Source organism: Typha latifolia, chromosome 7 (assembly GCF_019914945.1).
Source record: "Typha latifolia isolate L0001 chromosome 7, TyphaL0001v2, whole genome shotgun sequence".
Classification (NCBI taxonomy): domain Eukaryota; kingdom Viridiplantae; phylum Streptophyta; class Magnoliopsida; order Poales; family Typhaceae; genus Typha; species Typha latifolia.
Window position 1 is genome coordinate 8,828,668 of NC_133092.1, and position 20,887 is coordinate 8,849,554.

The window sequence follows — 20,887 nt, forward strand, 5'->3', positions numbered from 1 at the left end:
AGAAATTAACACTAAATCAAGACATGAATAACTTCACAACTAAAAGCAATTTAAAATCCTTGAATACCTGTGTTTCCGATTACTGTTATCAGGCTTCTATTGGTGTTAGGTGTCAAATTTAACTGCATCAATTAGATTAGTGTAATTTTCTGCAAGATAATTTCTATTTTTGAAGTTTTGACCTAGTGGGAAAACTGTTATTACCTTCCGTATTGAAATAGAAAATCCTCCAATAAATAGCGCATGTGCAGATTCCATAACTTCTGGGGCTTCCCTCAGAGATGCAGTCACAGAAACATACATAAATCCTTCCTTCCCAATACTATTTTTCAACTTCAAATTTGAAGTAGACATTAGATTCTGCAATTGTCTGGGTGAGTATGGAAAGAAGAGGCAATATGATTTCATTGTAACATGATCACTCCATGGCTTTGCATAGCTACAGTAAGTAACAAAAGGAGAGATCACAAGTTTGGAAGTCCAACAATGATCTAGAAAAGTAAAAGTAACACAGAAAAAACATACCCAAGAAAAGAGGGGTCAACCCTACAATCATATGGGACTCTAATATGACTTGCAGTTATTCCAAGCTTAAGCTCTGCCTCCACGGGATCACGTCTGCAGTCAGTAGAGGAGAGTTATATCCAGTTGGGTAAAAGATCTAAAGAATCAATTAAAGCAGTTTAGATAAATCCTCATAGGCAAATACATAAAACAGGTAAGTGCTGAGAAAATGACAGTATGAAGCATGTGAATAGGAATGCAATATGGGTATGCTAGACATTGAAACTTCAATATGATGAATTTTGGATTATTTTTATATGACATGCCTGCAACAAAGACAGGCATAGATTATCACCTTTCAGCAATACTGATCCAGCAAGCATTTAATGTTTGATCTCAAAGATAAAATTAACTCAAATAAAAGTGTTCAAGACCCTTATATGAATATGATAAACAAATATGGAAAACGAACATTGCGTCTAGAAGAATAAAAGTTGTCACTTGACTCTATAATATGAACTATGAATTTTGATCAGCATCAATCAAAACATAGTGTATCCCTGCAAAAGAAACTGTGAAAACTGAACCAAGGGTAGGTAGACTAAATCTTCATAGGATGTGTCTTACTATGAACAACACACTCTCTTGCCAGAGTATCCAAAAGGTATAATCAAGGTTCGAAAAATTAGGATCGGGATTAGAATTGACCTTATGAAAAAAATGATACGTATTGGCCGGATTGGATCGGACTGGATACGTATTAGTCGTCTGGATTGGATTGGACCTTTTAATTACGTAAAATTCTAAATATTATTTAAAAATACCGAAAAACCATTAAAAATTTAGAAATTCTTTTACCAAAAATAAGAAAATAAAGATTATGGTGCAATAAAAATTGAAAAGAAGAAGATATTAGAAAGAGAGTGAGTGGAAGAAAATCAAACAAAAGAAACAAAAATAATGGTGCAGTGATGATGAAGAAGAAGAAGAAGAGAAGAAAAAGGGAGAGTGGAAGAAATAAAAAAAACTGAGAGAGAAATAAAGAAATAAATTAATGAATTATATACTCAGGGTTTGTCAGAGTTCGCCAGAGTTAGAACTGCATCGTCGGAGTTCGCCAGAGCTAGATCTTTTTATAAGAGAAACGATGGTTAGATTCTAAGGAGAAAAAAAGAAAAAGAAAGAGTGAAAGAGAAAGGGAAAAAGAGAGAGTGAGAAGGGAGAGTCAAAGAGTCAAAAAGAGAGAGACAGAGAGAGTTTGGATTAGGCTTGGATTAGCTGATTCGGCGAATCATGGGTATAATAGCATAAATATATGATGTATCCAAGCCTAATTCGTTTCTACCCTTATGTTTGGCAAATGAGATATTTGAAAATATGTTAGATGTTATGAACCAGATCTAGACTGATCTGGACATAAAATTATGAAAAATTGTATAGTGGTAGCCTCGAGAGTTAGAATTCTAATGGTTTTGATTAAATTAGAGGTCGGTATGAAAAAATATAAATAAGAGTGGAGGATGGTCAGAACGAGACAAAGTGGTAAATATCAAACATTGCGGCGGTCGTTAGAGAGTGGCGAACGGAGAGTGGTGAACGGCTAAGGGTGGTGGTGGACGATCGTATAGTAGGATGGCTTATGGAGGATGATGGCTAAGGTTTGGGTGCTTGGAAGGGTTCCATGATTACAATATACTCTTATGAAGATAAAGAGGATCTAACGGCTACGATAAAACAATAAATGCGATATAAGAAAATAATTAAAATAAATTAATTCTCTCAATGCTTGGATACTTAGATACTTAACAAAGAAGCCCAACACTTCTATATATCGAGGTCCGGTATAATAAGTCCTCAGACTAGCTATAGAGGTTTATATAATTCGAACTAGAACTTATCTTAGAGGCTTACATGACTTAATTGAACTTGCCTTAATGACTTACATAACTTAACTAGACTTACCTTAAGGGCTTACATAAACATGAACCAATTAAAAGATAAATAGGCTCAATCCATCGAGCCTAATATCTTCGTGATTCGATCTGATCAAACTCGGATCATATCATTAGACATTCAAAACTCCTTTTACATGCTAAAGTGTTGAACATATCTCATATCTAGTACATGGTTCGAAGTTTTGTTCGAAATTGAGATATTACACCAAAACTAGCCCTAAGAACTAGCATCTAACAAAAATTATCATAATTTTTGTAAGAACTGAAATTTTTTTTTTGCTATGACCCTTTCACCTTCTATCGCCCATTTTGCAATAAGGAGATAGCAGCGAATTTCACGATCAAATCCTAATTGAAATCAGATTCCGCCCCTATAAAACAAAACCTAACCCTAAAATTAGGGGATTTATGCATCGAAATCTCCTTTCTTCTTTCTCGTCGGGGTCGTGTCCTTGAATCGGTACGTCGGAGGACTGTTAGAGCAATCGGAGAACGCAACTCAACTCGCCGTTGAGTGCTATCCTGCCCCATGTAAATTAATATAAGATTTATAATTAGAATATAAATACCTTATTGTTTGGGCATTTGTAGTTTCAACGAAGCTCGTCGAGCAACGGCTTCAAGTTGCCGCCACTCCTGTTCCAAGAGCTTTGTGCCATTGGCCTTGTACTGTGGATGTCTTTCTTTGGAGCCCTCGTGTGATCAGCAGGATCTGCTGGTAGTGTCACCGTCGGTGAGACGTCTCCATCTCTTCTTCCCCGTATTCATCTTCGTCTTCTTTTCCGTCTGTGAGAAGAGAGCTCGAGTAAGGACCAATTAATCCCAACCAGAGCTCGATTTGGCCTAATGAAACCCTTTTTAGTTTCGAGTTTGGGTTCAAGTCTAAACGTCCAGCCCCAACTAATAGCCTATTTTAACAATTTAATTAGTTTTAAATTCAAAAAGTTTGGTTATTGTTAAATTAAAATAAGAGTTTACTTATGGATAAAGGTGAATATTTGTACAAATATCTAGATTGCTAATAGCAGATGAGAGAATTTATTCACGTGTTTATCCTCATGTTTTGTATTATAATTTTATTATATTGTCTTCACACTTCATGTATCATTATTGTTTTTATGATGTATTATACTTCGTGCCATACATTAATTTATAAAATATATTATTTTTATGCAAATAGCCAATATATTGGTCATAAGTGGCATGAGTTATAGTAGGTGAGACTTAAGAACAAACTCAGACTAGATATTTTTCGTACATCTCCATACAGTAACTCAAGCCTACCTTGAAGTCTAGGAAACATACTTATACCTAATCAGCATAGAATTCGTTTAGGTGAGACTGACATGATTATGAAACTTTTGAAGTCCAGCAAACAGACCTATACCTTATCAGCATATAATTTGTTTAGATAACTCTGGCGTAATTAAGGAACAGTCTCAGGCTAGACCAAGAGTCTCCCTAAGGTGACCTTAATTTCTCTTTACAGCTAGTAGAAAAGATAAGTTGCGTTTATCATATAGTCACACTTTCTAGTGACCATAACTAGATTAGCTATAGCTGGATTAACTATAAGGAAAAGACTAGAGCACATCTTGAGGTGACTTCTAGTTGATATGAATTCCTAAGCACAACCCTAAATTGAGATAGTTAGCACTATTGAAATTGAGAAGGGTTAATGACGTTAAAGTATGATATTAGCTTGTTAATTGCATCTTTGTGGCTTAGACTTATTATTTATATTATGAGGTTACTGGCTATTATTTTAATTGAGTTTTAGTTAATATCTCATACTAGATAAAGAATGATTTTCTAGTTTTTGAGTGGATTCACTCACTGAGCTATAGTTATTTGGCTCATAGGATCCCTCTTCTAATATTTTAAGTACTAATCAACGTGGCGATTTAGCGAGATGCACAAAGACCTCACCTCCACATAAGATCTACCCCTTTTTCCCTTTCAGTTCAATTAGTCTTTATGTTTTAAAATTTAGTTAATTCAATTTGATTGGAGACATTGGTCATTTTCATTATTATTGCTAGAGTCAGATATCAATATTAAATTCTTCTTATAGTGGACTTAGAAAATTATTTATTAAGGCTTTGTGTATCTTTAGATAGGCCGGTCATAGTTCTAATTTCAGGTAATAACAATGTTGGTATTGGAGCTTAAGTTTGAGTCACCCTTTAGAGAAAAGTGGAGGTCTAGTTGCACAAGTTCAAATTCGTAGCGAGTTAATTTATGAAATAGATTTTAGTTTTAACATTATTCAGATTTTGCAAGGACACTGTGTATATGCATCGCCGCCATGGAGCTAGTGCCCAGAGTATGTCTCCTAGAGGAAATAGGAATCAAGAGTCGACCCCTACACCTACTCTAGCTTTTGCATATGAGCCAACGATTGCTCCCGCTTCTGCTGCAGATGCAGTTCTCACTGCAATTTAGACTTTGATCCAGGTCATTGGAGGACAGACATCACAACCCCACTCTACAACAGAGGCTAGTCCTCTTAGCTTAGATAGAGGCACAATGTTCGAGAAATTCTTGAAGGTTTCTCCACCTTCCTTCAAGGGGACAACTGATCTAATTGAGGCGGAAGCATGGTTACTTCGAATTGAAAAGATCTTGAATGTTTTAAATTGCTCGGATGAAGAAAAGGTTGCATTGACGCAAGTTTTGAACTGGCAAAATAGCATGGAAAGTCATCTGCATTCACATTAGCATATAAATTACCATTAATAGAATTATCTAACAAAACAATATGCATGGGAAACTCACTAAGTACAATTTAACCAAAGACTTCCGTAATCATAGAAGGCAGTAGAAACAGACCTAGATCTTACAGAAAACTTGTAACCTTCAGATGGAAATGGAACATTAGTCAACGTCTCTAATGGGGCATCAACAATTATCTGGTCTACGTTGAGCACGGTTACTGTTGTTTGAAGCTTTAAGTCCAAGCTTTTGAAGATCACTGCTTCAGGGAAAGTAATTACTCTTAATAGTATGAAAAAGAATCACGAAAATATCAGCGTATAGAAACAATTGTTCGATTCATGAATTACCTTCAGTCACACCTTCACCATGAGCACGAGATTCCCCAGAAAGCCTGTCTACAGAGAGAATGCTTTCGTTACCACTTAACCAGTGACCAGATTGAAGCCCAGACATACCTACAAAACATTATTACAGTTATCAGAGAACAGACAAAGATTTCTAAATCCTTGTACCAAGATAAAAGGAAAAGCTAAGAAGCAAGCAAAAGCATGATGATGGAATCCAATAATAGATCAGTGGAACAAATTAAATAATTTCTAACTCCAGCATCAAATAACTCTCCTTTCAAGTAAAGTTAAGAAAAAGCCTTTAGTTAATTAAAAATAAATCCAACCGAACAAGAAGTCAAAACAGTTCCTCACACAGAATTAAAATGTCATGCCTAAGGTTCTTAGATAAGTTATCCGTTCACATTGACCATACTTATTATTTTGTCCTTTTCTTCTTCTGCCTTGCCAGTCATATGCTTTTAAGCCATGAGAAAGCTATCAATTACAAAGAACTGAAGAAGAGAAAAGGGCATACAGTACATTCCTGAACATGTAACCTATCAGGAACTATATAGGAAAAAAAATACAAGACTAGAGATTTTTCAGTTAAAAACACAATTAAAGCACAAAAAAAAAAGAAACAATTATAAGGAGACTAGCATGTATATGAAAAGGAAAGGTTAAAAGAAAACATACATCCGCTAAAATGCAGTTTAGAAAAGCTGCAAATATTAATTACAAGAACTAGGAAGTTTAGTCCAAGCTGCTTGATGAGATGGCACAATGTTTTCATGCATGACAAGAATTATCATATGTCCCTCAATCAGAATGACATACCATCTCCGGCAACAGTAAAGTTAAGAGATTGGCCAAGATGTACGACTGGATTCCTAGGATACAATTGTGCACCAACTGTTACCTGCCAATGGGTGAAATAGTGAGAGCTAAATAATCCAGATAAGTTTTGCAGCATAGAAGCTGATACAATTAGCTAATTAGGTAATGCACTAATGCATAGACAGAAAGTCCCTAGCTACCTACATACCTCACGAATTAGCCAAAAGAATTAATATATATTTCACTTAAAAAGCACCATAAAAATGAATCACTTCAATCAAATAATTTCAATAGATCAAATTTATATGAAGTACATCACATCAAATATGACTGGAAGCAATATCAGTCGGCTGTCAAGGATATTAGAAATAGCTCAACAAATTACAAATTGCCATTGAGGAAAGAACTAGTACCAAAATGAAGTCTGCTTTTCTTGGATTATGACCGATGGAAATCCTTACAAGAGCTCTACCAGGGCTTCTTGCCTTCATGCCACACAAAAGAGAGTCAAGAGACTTAGGTCAACAAATGCTGAAACAGAAAAATAGAGAAGGAAAAATTTTTCCCAAGCTGCATATGGTAAATCAATATTTTGGTCCATGCTTGTGCAAGTGTGGACATTAAAATGGGTTAGCATGTTAAAAAGGCAAAGGGCTGCGAAGCAGACCTGCAGAATGACAAATTCATCTGTAATATGTGTATTGTTTTCATTTTTTGGGAAAGAAACAGATACAATATCAGGATAATTTGTTTCAACATCCATTGGAACCACTCCCTTTGCTTCAGTGAACATATAACCTGATAGAAAGAGATGAAATAGAATAGATATTATAATTTGGCCAAACAGACAACTACTAGACTGACAAATGTGTGAGTAAGTACCTAAATGATCACAGTACTTGATAATCAATTCCACTTTATCATTAACGGCAACATAAACTTCATGAATGGAAGATTCTGCGGTAGCAACCCTTACTTGTACCACCTGAGAAATTACGACAGTAACATAACAACTTTGTTTTAATATATCTATCACCAAGTGATCAACCACTGATTCAGTATAATTTACAGAAAAAAAAGAAGTCAAAGAAGAATCAGAGATGAATATTAGTAGCATAAAGAAACCCATTTCAGATCCTACCTGAAATATCCAGCATTGGGAAGGAAGATGAATCCATTCATTTCTTTATTCCAATTTAATAGATTTTATTGTTAATGCAATTACTTTATAATAGCAAATCCATGGAATCCACTCCATCTAAGACTATGGTCCATAAGTAAGTACATCCAAGGCCAAGGTTTTTGTCTTTATTTAACGTGAGCGATCATTGGTTGGCCTGGGCATGTCCTTGAGATTAGTGCCTGACTTTCCAAACATTTGGACATGAAAAAGAAATTGATCTAGGAGCTCCTAAATCCCATAACATTAGTATTCAAATTGTACAAACTAGATTCAGCAGAAACCAATTATATGGTCGACACACTACTTAAGGAAGATCAAATGTGTAAAGAATCGAAGTTCAAAGTGAAAATAAAGCAAATTCAGTAGTTGTATCAGACAGCACTCTAATGGCACACCGGGTTGCATTCGAATGCCAACACAAGAAAGAAACAATGCATAAAAATAAAATTTAAGTGGCATTCGAAAGACACTTATGAGATTCTATTGGCACATGCAGAATTGAGAAAGAAATTTTAATACGGTGCATGAATCACATTGATCATCATACTAGATTGACCTATAGTCTTATTGCACTTGCATGTTAGTGTTACAGAATGATTAAAGTTGATCAACAACAAGGGGGTCTAGGTATTGGATAGAGGAGGCTGGTGGTGAAGCACAGTGGAGAGAGAAAAGATGGGCAGCGATAGTGATGATAATGGGAGATTAATTTACTTTTTCTCCTAGATTACTCTTACTCTTACTCCTGAGATAGTCTAAGGCTAAAGTATAACTCTCAATGCTTGGATTCCTCAACAAATAAACTAACAATTATATTTGTAGAGGTCGGTTACAATAAATCATATTAGGACTAGGACTAGTCCTAAAGGTTTACACAACTCAGACTAAGATTAGTCCTTATATAAGAGATAAACATAAACTAAATAAGAGATAAACATGAACTAAATACAAGATAAATAGCCCGTTTAGCAGACCAAGTCTACTACCCTAATGCGGTTCCTTAGCCCGTGATGCCTAGCTCAGATCCGGTTTGGCTTGGACAGCATCACTTCACTATGCTTTTGCTCACCTTGACCTCAAAGTGAAATCTAGGAAGTGCTACATTAACTCGAACTCGAACACCCAAGTTGGATATGGCATTCGTCCATTGGACCACTCCACTTGTACTTACGTGATCAATCTTCTGTCTACACAAATCCTTCTCTTGGCTAGAATCCAAGTGGTACAAGCTCTTGCTTATGTATAGCTGGATCGGGTATGTTGGCCGCAATAGCTGTCTCACCTGCAATTCGAGCTCGCAAGGCTGAAACATAGAACACTAGGTGCACGCGCAATCGAACTTGGTGAAGATGGTGGCACAGGCTAGCTCGTCCAACAACTCCTCTAAAATCAGTTTTGGATACCGGTCATTGATGGTGATAGCGTTCAGCGCTCAATAGTTCACATAGAATCGCCATGAGTTATCCTTCTGCACCAACAATACCGATGAGCAAGCGTTATGGTAGGCGGTATGACTCAATGGATGAAGGCCCTGATCAAAGCATCTCTTGGACTAGCCGTGTGAGTCCCATCTTTGCGTGCAGGTACGATATGGTCTCATGTTGGCCCATTTCATCCTTTGTACCATCTGGATCCAATGGTCATGGTTTCGAATCGGTGGAAACTCGGGTTGTTCCTTGAAGACTAAACAAAACTATTGTAGAAGTGAGTCTATGTCAATGGTTGTAGGTTGATTTTGGTTTGGTTCTCCATGGTTGAGACTAGCCGCATCAACAAGTCGTGGCAACTAGCTTGAGGTAAGCCGGTTAGGGCTTGTCAGCAAGCCCTAATGTCCGGCTGCATCGTCTCTAATCAAACCGATCTTCCCTCGAGCTTTAAGTCCAACCGCATCAAGCCAAAGTTGAATTGGACTGGCCTAATCCTTGTAGCCTATGAAGCACAAACACCTCTATCTGGGGGAGGTGTTCGTGTCGAACACGGGCACGTGTGGGACACGTGTCCGACACGGATTAGAAGTATCCTGATTTAAAGAAAATATAAAACAAAATAAGACACCACGTGGACACGACGTGCTATTATTGGGCAAAATGGGTCGAGTCTGAATCCTTTTCATTAACCTGGATCCAAAACCAAAACTAAATAATCAAACCCTCACCTCTCAGCCCCGATCAACACTTTTCAGCCCTCAAAAATCCCCAAATCCCCACCTCACCTAAAACCCTTGAGCGAAAGAATGCAATGCGACGACGACAACAACAATTAGTTAAGCAAGTCCAAGATGACGATCGGCTGAGAATGATGAGTACGATGAGTGAGACAAGCGGTCGAGCACGACGAGGGCAATGGCTATTGAGCACGGCAAGGGCGACAGATTGCTGAGCACGGCAAGGGCGACAGATTGCTGAGCACGATGAGGCTCTCTCTCTCTCTCTCTCTCTTCCCTCCCCCGACAAGCCACTTTCATTTCTTCTAATTGGCTGACCTCTCTTCCTCCCTCTCTCTTATTCTCTCTCTGCCTCTCTGCCTCTCTACTCTCCTTCAAATACTTTCAATCTTTTATGTTTCCTTTAAACTTTTTATATGAATAGAGCTTAAATTGAAATTTCTATTAGTTATTTTAATTCTAATTATGGTGATAAGCTGATAATGTAATAGATCGATAGGCAAAATAGTTGGAAGTTAAATTGTTAGATTGCAAACTTTACAAAATTGTTAGATAAACTAATAAATTGATAAATGTGATAGCTTTATGTATGTGAATTTTATACTATTAGATTGCAAACTTTTGCTTTAGATGTATCAATAATTATATATTTCATATTTTTTGGACATCAGATGCATATCTTATGAATATTTTGCTTAAATTACGTAAAATTTGAATTTCGTAATTTAAGTACGAAATTCATAGTTTAAGTACAAATTTCATATTTAAACTATGAAATTTTAGTTGTACGTAGTTTTAGAAAAATATTCACAATATAATCATCTCAAGTCTAAAAATTATGAAACTAATTGGACAAAATCTCTGACATCATAATCTAAAACTTTTTTATCGAAGTTTCTTCAAGTTCGAAATATATCTGTGGCGAAATGAAGAATTCATAGTTTAATTACAAAATTTGTAATTTAAGTATGAAAGTCTAACAGTAATTCACAATTTTTTAAGTATATATTGTAATTTATTTGTAATATAGATTAAGTTCTATTTTTGAAACATTGATTAAGAAGTTTTTATTTATTTAAACTATCTCCAATTTGTCTATACATAAATTGTAATGGTAAAGTATATAAATTCTACAATGTAAAAAAATAATGAAAGTTGTTAAAAATCAATAAAAATTGTTATTGTAGTTATGAAAGAGACTAATTAGAGATATTTTTTCTATACAAGTCTTTCTTATCGCTCTTTAATTAATATAGTTAGAGACTATTTAGAGATAGTTTAACTAAATAAAAACTCTTTAATCAATGTTTCAAAGAGAATTTAATCTATATTGCAAATAAATTATAATATTTACTTAAATTATGAATTCCTCGTTCAGCTGAAAATAGATTTCGAATCTAAAGAAATTTTGAATACAAAAGTTCTAGATCATGATGTTATAGATTTTATCCAATTGATTTCATAATTTTTAGATATTGAATAATTATCTTTTGAATATTTTTCTAAAACTATGCAGAACTAAGATTTCATAGTTTAAGTGCGAAATTTGTACTTAAACTATGATTCACATTTAAACTATGAAAGTCTAATTCTGCGTAACTTTAGCAAAATATTCAGAAGATATGCATCTGACGTCCAAAAAATATCTTTTGAATATTTTTTCGAAACCGCGCATAACTAAAATTTCGTATTTTAAGTACGAAATTTGTACTTAAACTACGAATTTCATATTTAAACTATGAAATTCTAATTCTACGTAGTTTTGGAAAACTAATCTCTTATATATTTAACCATTGGAATTTACATAGAAATAAATAATAATCATGCCGAGTTATATTTTTAATTATTTAACTAATCATAATTATATCACAATTATCTCCTATTAATTTTTATTTTATTAATTAAAAAATGATTAGAGAGACTTGTATAAAAAAAGAAGGATTAAGAAATAGAAAAAAGAGCAATAGAAGAAGATAATGAAGAAAAAGAAAAAATAAGAAAAATTAGCAGCAGCATATGAAATAGAAGATGAAAACAATAAGTATAGGGTTAATTCTCTCTTATAATGTCCTGTTAATATTTAATGAGGCACTAAATAACCAAAAGGATAAAATAAAAAAAAAAAACCTCAAGTGTAAGGGAAACCGAAAATGACCCTACCTCATCAAATTGAATTTTCTTTTATACACTTGCATTTCACAAGTATCTAATGTTTGTGGCTTCATAGGAACTTTAATTTTTCAAAGATATATGTGTTTTCTTGACTCTAGGGTGATTGTATAGAATAGAGAATTGTTTAGGTTAGTGTTTGTCACAAATTTGCCAAGTGAGAGATTGTTAGTGCAATTACTTCAGCAAATTCATGGACAAAAATTTTACGTGAGTTGTACAAATTAAAGACATACATCTTATGGAATATCATTTTGTGCAAAGAAGTTAAAGTTTCAATTGATCAAAAGACAATTCAGCGGCAGCTATCAGACTCAGTTTGAGCTGCATAGGCTAGTCCAAACCTCGGCACAATTTTTGCAAGTATGAGTTATGATATATAAGTTGCGTTCGAACTGCATATGCAGAATTGAGAAAAGAAATTCATTTTTTGGATTCCAGAATAGTTGTAGCGTGCATTGATAGTATACTTTTCGCTTTAACTTATATGTGTATATGTTGTCTCCTTGTTGTACATGTCTTGTTCAAAAGAGTCGTCGTGATACAAATTGATAGTGTGATATCTGCAAATCAGATTGTAATGTGTGCACATCCTAGTGAAAACATGGTTATAGAAGAAAGAAAGAAAGGGCAAGGAGAATGAGATAAGAAAAGAAATAAAGAAAAAAAAAGAGAAGAAAGAGAAGAGGGGAATAAAGAAATAGAAAGAGAAGATGAAAAGACAAAAGAAAGGGAAGAAAGAAGAAGCAAATGACAAAAAGAGAGAAAAGTAAAATATTAGATCGTCTTTGTACAGACCAAGTTTTGGATCCGTAAATCATGAGATTAATTGGGATTACGTGATTAAGGCAAAAATGAAAAGAAAATCAAATCTTTTGGAGACAATTCTTATTCAAAAAAGAAAAGAATTCTAATTTGGAAAAGCAAGTTGAGGTTCTGGTATTCCAAGGGAAGTGTTTCAATTCAAAACTCACAACTTATGATCCAAGATGGATTTCAACCAGATTCCACTGTTTAGGCCTCTAAATTGGCAGATTTTCTATTTCAGGAATGTTTTGTTTTTGCTTTAATTATATCTTTGGATGTAGAACTCGAAATTCGATTCTTCTTGTTCCAGTTCATGCATGATTATTGAAAGGAAGCTCTTAATCTGCCAATTCTTATGAATGCTAGATCAAAGGCATCAACTTTTGAATAAACACAAAATCAGAAGATTGAGACAAATCTTAGATTTTCTTTAAAAAAATACACTGAACTGAACTCTCCCCTTTAGCCACAGGCCTAGATGACTGTCTATAGGGTGATAGAAGATTCAAAACACTAATCTGACAAAGAGACGTATTTTACATTTATGGAGAGGTTTGACCTAGACTAATAAAGCTCCAATTTAACTTGTACTGAACTTACTTATCTTTCTTTGATACTTCCCTACACCAGTGGCTGCTCTTGTGACCCTAGTCGGCTCAAAATAATCTAGGGCATCAATCTGATAGTCACTAGTCGACACGGGTTAGACTGCCCACTAAAAAATATGCCATACTTATTAGTCTAGCAGGTTTTCATGATATTAATTTTGACAAACATCAATTCTCCAATTATATCAATTTATTCAATATGAGATATGCCCGACTTATATTTCAATCTAATATGCATTAGATTTTGAATAAGAGGAAGAACCTCAAAAATCTATTTAGTTTTCTAAAATAGCTTATATATACCATTGTAATTCATGTTCTGCTATTATATATAAACCATTTGTTAACTTTTTGTCAATAAACATACTAATAGTAGAGTGAGTTTACTTCCTTTCTAGTTCATGAAATATTTATTATTTTTCAGAAAATCAAAAGGCATATTAGAAAGGACTCCAGAGAGCTATGGCAACGTGCACACAAGATCTGATTCTTTATTTGAGCTTCACATTTCTACAAGTTTTACCCTAGAAATTTGCGACCGCCATGTTCTTGAAATCGAGGCATTACACGATCCCATGATTGGAGAGTATGTGGCAAGTTCCATGGTGACTTGGCGCTACTATACCAATTCAAGAACCTGTAGGCTTTTTAGTGCAGATTGCCCTAAAGGTGGCTGTCACGCAATTTAGTAATAATATAAAGTTATAAACAACTGTCAAAATATAAATCAACCACCTACCATTGGGAATAACAAGGATGACATGTTATAGCGACAATTTTATAATGTTTAATTTCTCTAGATGATAAATATATGCACATAAGACTAGTTTACATCAAAGAGGAAATTCAAAATGAAAGAAAAAACAAAAGAGAAGCCACAAGATTAACCAAAAAATAAAGCAACAAAACACTATTACATAATCAGGTCAATGGTAGATATCTATGTAACAATTCATAAAAATGAGTGAAAAACTAACCTCAGTGACCCTTACACATGATGCTATTTCTTTTCTTCCAGTAGCTTGTTCTTTTGCTTGGATACATGCAATATTGCCACTTTCTTGTGTTCTAATTTTGGCTCCATCGATAGTGATAGCTTCTCGTTTTTGGATATCGTTATTACCACAAAAAGTTGTCAGCAGGGAATAAGTAGTTGTTGCAACTTTACGAGAGTCCAGATGCTGATGTGATGCAAATGATTTAGGCAAAATCTCTGAAGTGGTATAGAAGGGTGGTAACACCCAAGTTATAGGTAACCCAAGGGCCAATGGAGGATCTGGCACTACTGTCACTGATTTGGATGCATTGTAATATACAGGTTGAGGGTTACCAGCTAAAACAAAATCACAAGATACTGAAACTGTAACCCTTGTTTTCCCTGCAGATCTGATAAGGGGAAAGATGATAAAGAAGTCAACTAGTATGAATATGCTCATTCACATGTGCCTCTCTATGCGCATATTGCATGTGGATAAATGCGTGGACATATTAAGCAAGTTCTAGTTCATATCAAAACTTAAATACTACTGAAATGTAGAGAATTTAAAAATTCCCTTGCTAACCAGAAATCTTTGCCAACACGAATTAAGAGTAGCACAATAATAAAAGGTTGCCTATTATTTATCCTTCACAATGGATAAGATCTACTTTTTCTAACAGCTCAGCATATAGGTGTGACAGCAGTTCGTCAACCGCTCCAGTCCTCCTCTGTGATCTGACCACATGTATGCCGCACATGCGGACCGCATACGCATATGCACCCTCATATGAAGACTGCATATGCATATGCACCCACATATGAAGATTGCCAACGATCGCCTATTGACTGCATATGCAATGCAACCTCATATTCATAAGAAAGCGCTATGTAATAAAAGTGAGATATTTATAGCTCTTCATAATAATCATATTATTAATTAATTTTTTTGGTGCAATTTATCGTACTTGAAAATATTTATCGAGTAATGATATGATTAGAAAGTAGCATCCTTAGTAGATAAAATATTATGAAAATGATTCTTCATATATGAATTTGCAACTTTTACCAATTTATTAGCTTGTTAGGCTAAAATATTCAATAAACTAGATGGATAAATTATTTTATAAATTTTATTTTTGATATTTTTATTGCTAGTCTACATATGCACCTGCATATCGATTAGGCGCTATCATAGATGGTTGTGCCGGTCGGCACGCCCCATGCTGACCGACACTTGATGTGAAAGTAATAGCACGACACTTGGCACGGAGTATGCCAGTGGCACACCCCCGTGCGTAGCCGTGCCGACCGGCACGCCTACCTTGCCATGTCGTGTCAGTCATTGTGCCATGCAGAGTTTTTTTTTTTAATTTTCCTATCTTTATTATCAAATTAACTGATCAATTGATCATTTAGAAAGCTTAGATAAAATTAATGATAATGAGACTAGAGATAAAAATGATGATGATGATGATGATAGTAATAATAATAAGAATCAGTATGGTGGCAGTGATGATGAAGATGAGATATGTGTTTCTATTACATAATTTTCTCAAAGAGGTATTATTTTTACAGAGGACTTGAGTCTGTAAGTAGCAAGCATAATATCAAAAGAGGTGCACCCACAGGATGATATAAGTTTATTATAATTACCATCATATTAATCACACCCACTAGAACCAAAATACCCTTATTATACTCTATATCGACAATCTACATATGTTTATAGTGTATCTATGCCTATGTCAGTGTGTTATTCATTCCCGTGCATGTTTAATATCCATATAATATCATAGAAGAATTATAAAATTCATATTTATATGAAGACTATGTGAGACATTACAACGAGCAATACTATCAATGAATGCCTTTTTAAGAATATTGATAGTATTTAATGTAATAATCTTGTGTTATTTTTGTACCGACAAATAAAGTCTTTGATCCTTCTCGTCATTTTACGTTCAACTAGATATTAATTTTATTATTAAACTATTATGAATTAATATTATATGTTCAATTATATTATGAAGTATTCAATTATATTATAGAGTATTTAATTATATTATGGAGTGTTCCATCATTAATATTAGTTTTAATAAATATCTTCAATCATAGTATGTGTTAAATAATATTTATATTTTTACGTTGCTTTATCTTTAATAAAATAAGTCATTTACAAAAATAATCTAAACATAAAGCATTGTATGTAGGATTTAAACTTTTAATACATATTGAAGACCAAAAAATATCTTGAAATATTCTAAAAAATTTATTAAAAATATTATAAATGTATGCTAGTGGCACGTAGGGGCGTGCCACTGGCACGGCCATCTTTGGGTGCTATGCTATCACATGACCGCCTATATACCTTGTTCGCTTTTCACAAGCATGGTCTAAGCATGTTATGCCATATTTCCATATTTGCCATATTTCTTGTGTCATCACAATATCAACACGGTCCATGGTCCATGGTCAAAGCAGACTAGACACTTACATGGATGTGCCGACAACACTTAAAAGCTCACATTAGGAAGTTCATTGACTTCGTGTCGAGTATTGAGGAAATAAGTTCCTCTATTACGAATGAGTGAAAGAAGGACAAAATACTTTTAGGATGTAGAAATTTTTTGTAAGCCATTCACTTCTTTAACCATTTAAAAACTAACACATAATAGAAAGCAATAAATTTCCATTAAGATATTGGGCATAAATTTGAATTTCAATATCCACATTTAAGTAAAATTTGTCAATCATGTTGTGAATAGGACTAGTCATTCAGCAATACATTGGTAAACCTACTGAAGAAGTAAGAACAACTGATCTGTTTGAGTCTCAACAATCATTCACAAGCAACATTTGAATGCAGCAGACCAAGTAGCATAGTTGGCACGACCAATGTTTTGAAAGGCGGTCGTGGATGGCAAGCGATCACCCCACCGCCTAGTGCCAAGGTGGAAGGTGGGTGATAAGGCGGTCTAGCATTTTTATATTAAAAAATTTATATATAATATATCTATAATTTTTAATACTAATTTAATATATATATAATTTGTAATGATGCACTATGCCACAATATCAAATAACATAATCATAATTCATAATTCACAACTATAACAAGTTCACAAATATCATAACTAAATATCCAAAACAAATGACATGATCAAAGATTAAAATTTTATCAAATTCATAACAAGTTCTCAAGAATCACAAGTTCACAACCAAATATCTAAAACAAATAACATGATCAAAGATTCAAAATTATCAAATTCATAAAAAATTCACAATCATCACATCCAAAGATCTAAGTATCTAACAAGTTCATAATTATCATAAGAATCACATTCATAATAAGTTCACAATCATCACAAGAATCATATTTCCATCCTAAATCATTAGAGCCAATAGGCACAAAATATTCAGATAATATAGACTCGGCCACAGACACTGTTTGAGAGGAATTAGTTGCCATATCTGATTAGTTTTACTCTGTATATAAAATTGAGGTCATTGGGTAATTCACAAATTAATTAGCATATACGATTAACAAAATAACCAGCAGTCTAGCATATTAGATTAACAAAGTTACAAATTAACTACTCAACTAGCATATCAGATTGTTAATAGTCAAAAAAAAATTACTAACGACAGAAGTATTTCTAATTAGCAATTGATTCTTCTAGCATATCAATTAACAAATTAACAATAATTACTAATTAAGTAATTAGAAAACCAAAACTAACAGTGATAGTCAAAGAAATCTACATTTAAATTACTAATTACAGTAATTAGTTTTCTAGTTACTAATCAGAATTTAGAAAACTAATCACTGTAAATAATATTTATTATTTAATAATTACAGTGAAGCAGTTAATTAGTGAAATTATGAAAAAAATTAAAAACTAAAGAAAATTAAAGCAGTTAAGCAGTAATTAAGTGTCAATTAATCAAACCCTTTCGTTGCTACAGTATATCAGTAACTAAGCATTAAAGTGTTAATTACTGATTTACTGTAGCAATGAAGAAAATAGAAAGCAAAGCCAGGGCGGTGAAAGGGAGAAAGAGAAGGAGAAAGGGAATAAGAAGAAGAAAAAAAATCTCGACGGTGAAGGATCATCTAAAGGGATACATCAGTTGCCGCCTTGCCGGTTGCCACTCGGAGCTGTGAAGGGGAAGGCTGTGCTTGCCGCTCGGTGAAGGGAATGGCTACACTCGGCTGCTCGCTTGCATGTTATTAGCTTGTTAATCATACTATTATTACTTGTGCTTATTATTCGTGTTATGAGTATGCTGGCTATTGTTTTTAATTATTGTGCTTTGATTAATATCTCATATTAGATGATGAATGATGTTTAGCTTTTCAATGAATTCACTGAGCTAAAATTGTTAGCTCTTAAGCTCTTTTTATATTTTAGATATTGGTCGGCGTGGTGAATGAACATGGGCACCGGAACTCTATCTCTACTTGGGGTTTTAGCCTTTTCACCTTCAATCATAATTATGGTTTTTAGTTTCAAATTAGAAAACTGAATGTTGCCTTAGTGATATTTAGAAGACATTGATTATAAAATTTAGATATTTGTCTTTAAAGGTTTTTGAATTAGAGTTATTATATCAATTTTGAGTTTTATTATATTATGGATAATTAGTTAAGGTTTCATATATCTCAAGCTTATTGAGATACATGGTCGGTCATGATTTTTAGATCGAGTGATGGCATGGTAACATCTTTTTGGATCTCATATCTGATTTGTCACCCTTAAATCGATTGTTGATGGTAGACTTATCCAAGGATTGCCATACTGTTGGCACATGCCGTGTCGACCATCATTCGGCATGGCATGGTGCGTGCTAACACACGATACGGCCGACACTACTAAGAAGAAAGAGGTGAAGAAAAGGAAAGGAGAGAGACGACGAAAGAGAAAGAAGTTGAGAGAGAAAAGGGCACCTTGTGGAAGTCCTCGCCACTGGTTATCCCTCTCAACCATTGCCGCTGTCTATTGCTACTGCTAAGGTTTCCCAGAAAAGGAAAGGAGGAGAAGAATATAGGTTAATATCTTCCATAACGGATCTTAACTTAAGTGATAATGGATCCCAACTTAACTGATAATTAATCTAACTTAAGTGATATATTAATGGATAGTAACTTATAATAATGGATTAGATCCACTATCAACTACTTTTTAACTTTCCCATCTTCTTCTCCACATGATTTGAAGAAAAAAAAACTAGCAATGGCGGTTGAGCCTCTCCTTCCCCTCCACGCGGCGACAAAACTTCTCCCACCCCTCAACAAGACTAAGATTACCTTATATGAAGCCTTTCTTACTCGTACAAAGGTTTTTTTATCTCTTCATGGGTGTGTTGACAGCACACCCTGTGTCATATGCCGACACTATGTCAGCATGGTCAGTGCTGGCTAGCATGTCAATCCCTAGACTTATCCCTTACATCAAAATATCCATTCTCACATTAACATTTTCTTATAATAGCTTTTGTAAACCCCGTCAATTTTCGGTATCAGAACCTATAAAATTGTCTATTTGTTAATCTTTATCTATTTTTTATTAGTGACGTCATTTCAATTTTGATTGAAGGACCCTAGACAATCGAAGTTTTCATGCTTCCAATGATCTAGGTCATTCTCTTGAAAGCGAGGTATCTTGCTTGTGACCATCTACTATAACATAGTTTCATATATTTATTTAGAGGACTTCTATTTGACTAGCTTGCCTTTATTTAAATTGTTTATTTGCTTATTTCTCTTAGGTTAGTCATTTGCATATTTGTACCACATCAGTAAGAACTAAAGAAGGATAAACTTAATGAACCTATCTACCATATTACTTACTTGCATATTTTGCCTCCACAAATTCTAACAAATATATGTTACTTCATATCATGTCAAGAAATTGACTACCTTCCAAGAAGTACATTGACGTATCCATTATCACTGATATCAGAATAGCATGGGTACTGTTTGCCTTCACAAGATAATGCTTTGTTTACATCAGATTGCAAAGATCTCGGCAATTGGAAATTCAATACCTAGTGGGAAAAACAAGGCTTCAGTCTACTATCACACAAAACATAGATAGCTAACAAAAGCCATCTATTAGGCAACCAGAAAAGATTAAGGAAGAGTTTATTTTACACCTTCTCATTTTCTATCAGCCACATGTAAACTTGACAGGTCTCAAAGAAGGAAAATATGTCTCCCTGATCAATGTACACAGTCACCAGATGAAGTTGCCTTAATAAACTAGGAAATATTTCAATTTATTAGATGCTTACCTCAGAAAATGAAGGAAAGATCGGCATACTGCAACCAACACAAAGCTGATCACTCTGCATATTTATTGACATTGCTGATGGAATCCCTACTTCAATTTGTCCATATGCATCACATATAAGGGTACCTCCATTTGCATGAACAACTGCACGGACCGTCTAACAAAGCAAGTAAATCATCCAATTATATTAAGCCAATTCCAACTAAAAATTTACAGAAATTGGCACAGTATCAATTTGCAAAAGCAAAATATTTTGAATAGTATAAAGCAGAAAGAAAGATTAACTCACCCACAATTAGTACATTGCAATTGACATGTAAAAGGAATGCAATTGAGCAACA

General features: G+C 34.1%; 1 protein-coding gene across 1 annotated transcript in view; it reads right to left on the minus strand.

Moving 5' to 3' along the window:
* LOC140792260 (nuclear pore complex protein GP210) overlaps positions 1–20,887 on the minus strand; it is a 67,246-nt gene that overhangs the window by 1,194 nt on the left and 45,165 nt on the right. Inside the window, exons 21-33 of the mRNA XM_073143136.1 lie at positions 20,548–20,703; positions 20,410–20,472; positions 20,174–20,301; positions 14,252–14,660; positions 7,226–7,328; positions 7,011–7,141; positions 6,757–6,828; positions 6,344–6,425; positions 5,525–5,632; positions 5,292–5,433; positions 526–618; positions 205–439; positions 68–122 (exon numbers count right to left, since the gene is read on the minus strand). Of these exons, the coding sequence (XP_072999237.1) occupies positions 68–122; positions 205–439; positions 526–618; positions 5,292–5,433; positions 5,525–5,632; positions 6,344–6,425; positions 6,757–6,828; positions 7,011–7,141; positions 7,226–7,328; positions 14,252–14,660; positions 20,174–20,301; positions 20,410–20,472; positions 20,548–20,703 (1,777 nt within the window). The remainder of the gene's footprint in view (positions 1–67; positions 123–204; positions 440–525; positions 619–5,291; positions 5,434–5,524; positions 5,633–6,343; positions 6,426–6,756; positions 6,829–7,010; positions 7,142–7,225; positions 7,329–14,251; positions 14,661–20,173; positions 20,302–20,409; positions 20,473–20,547; positions 20,704–20,887) is intronic.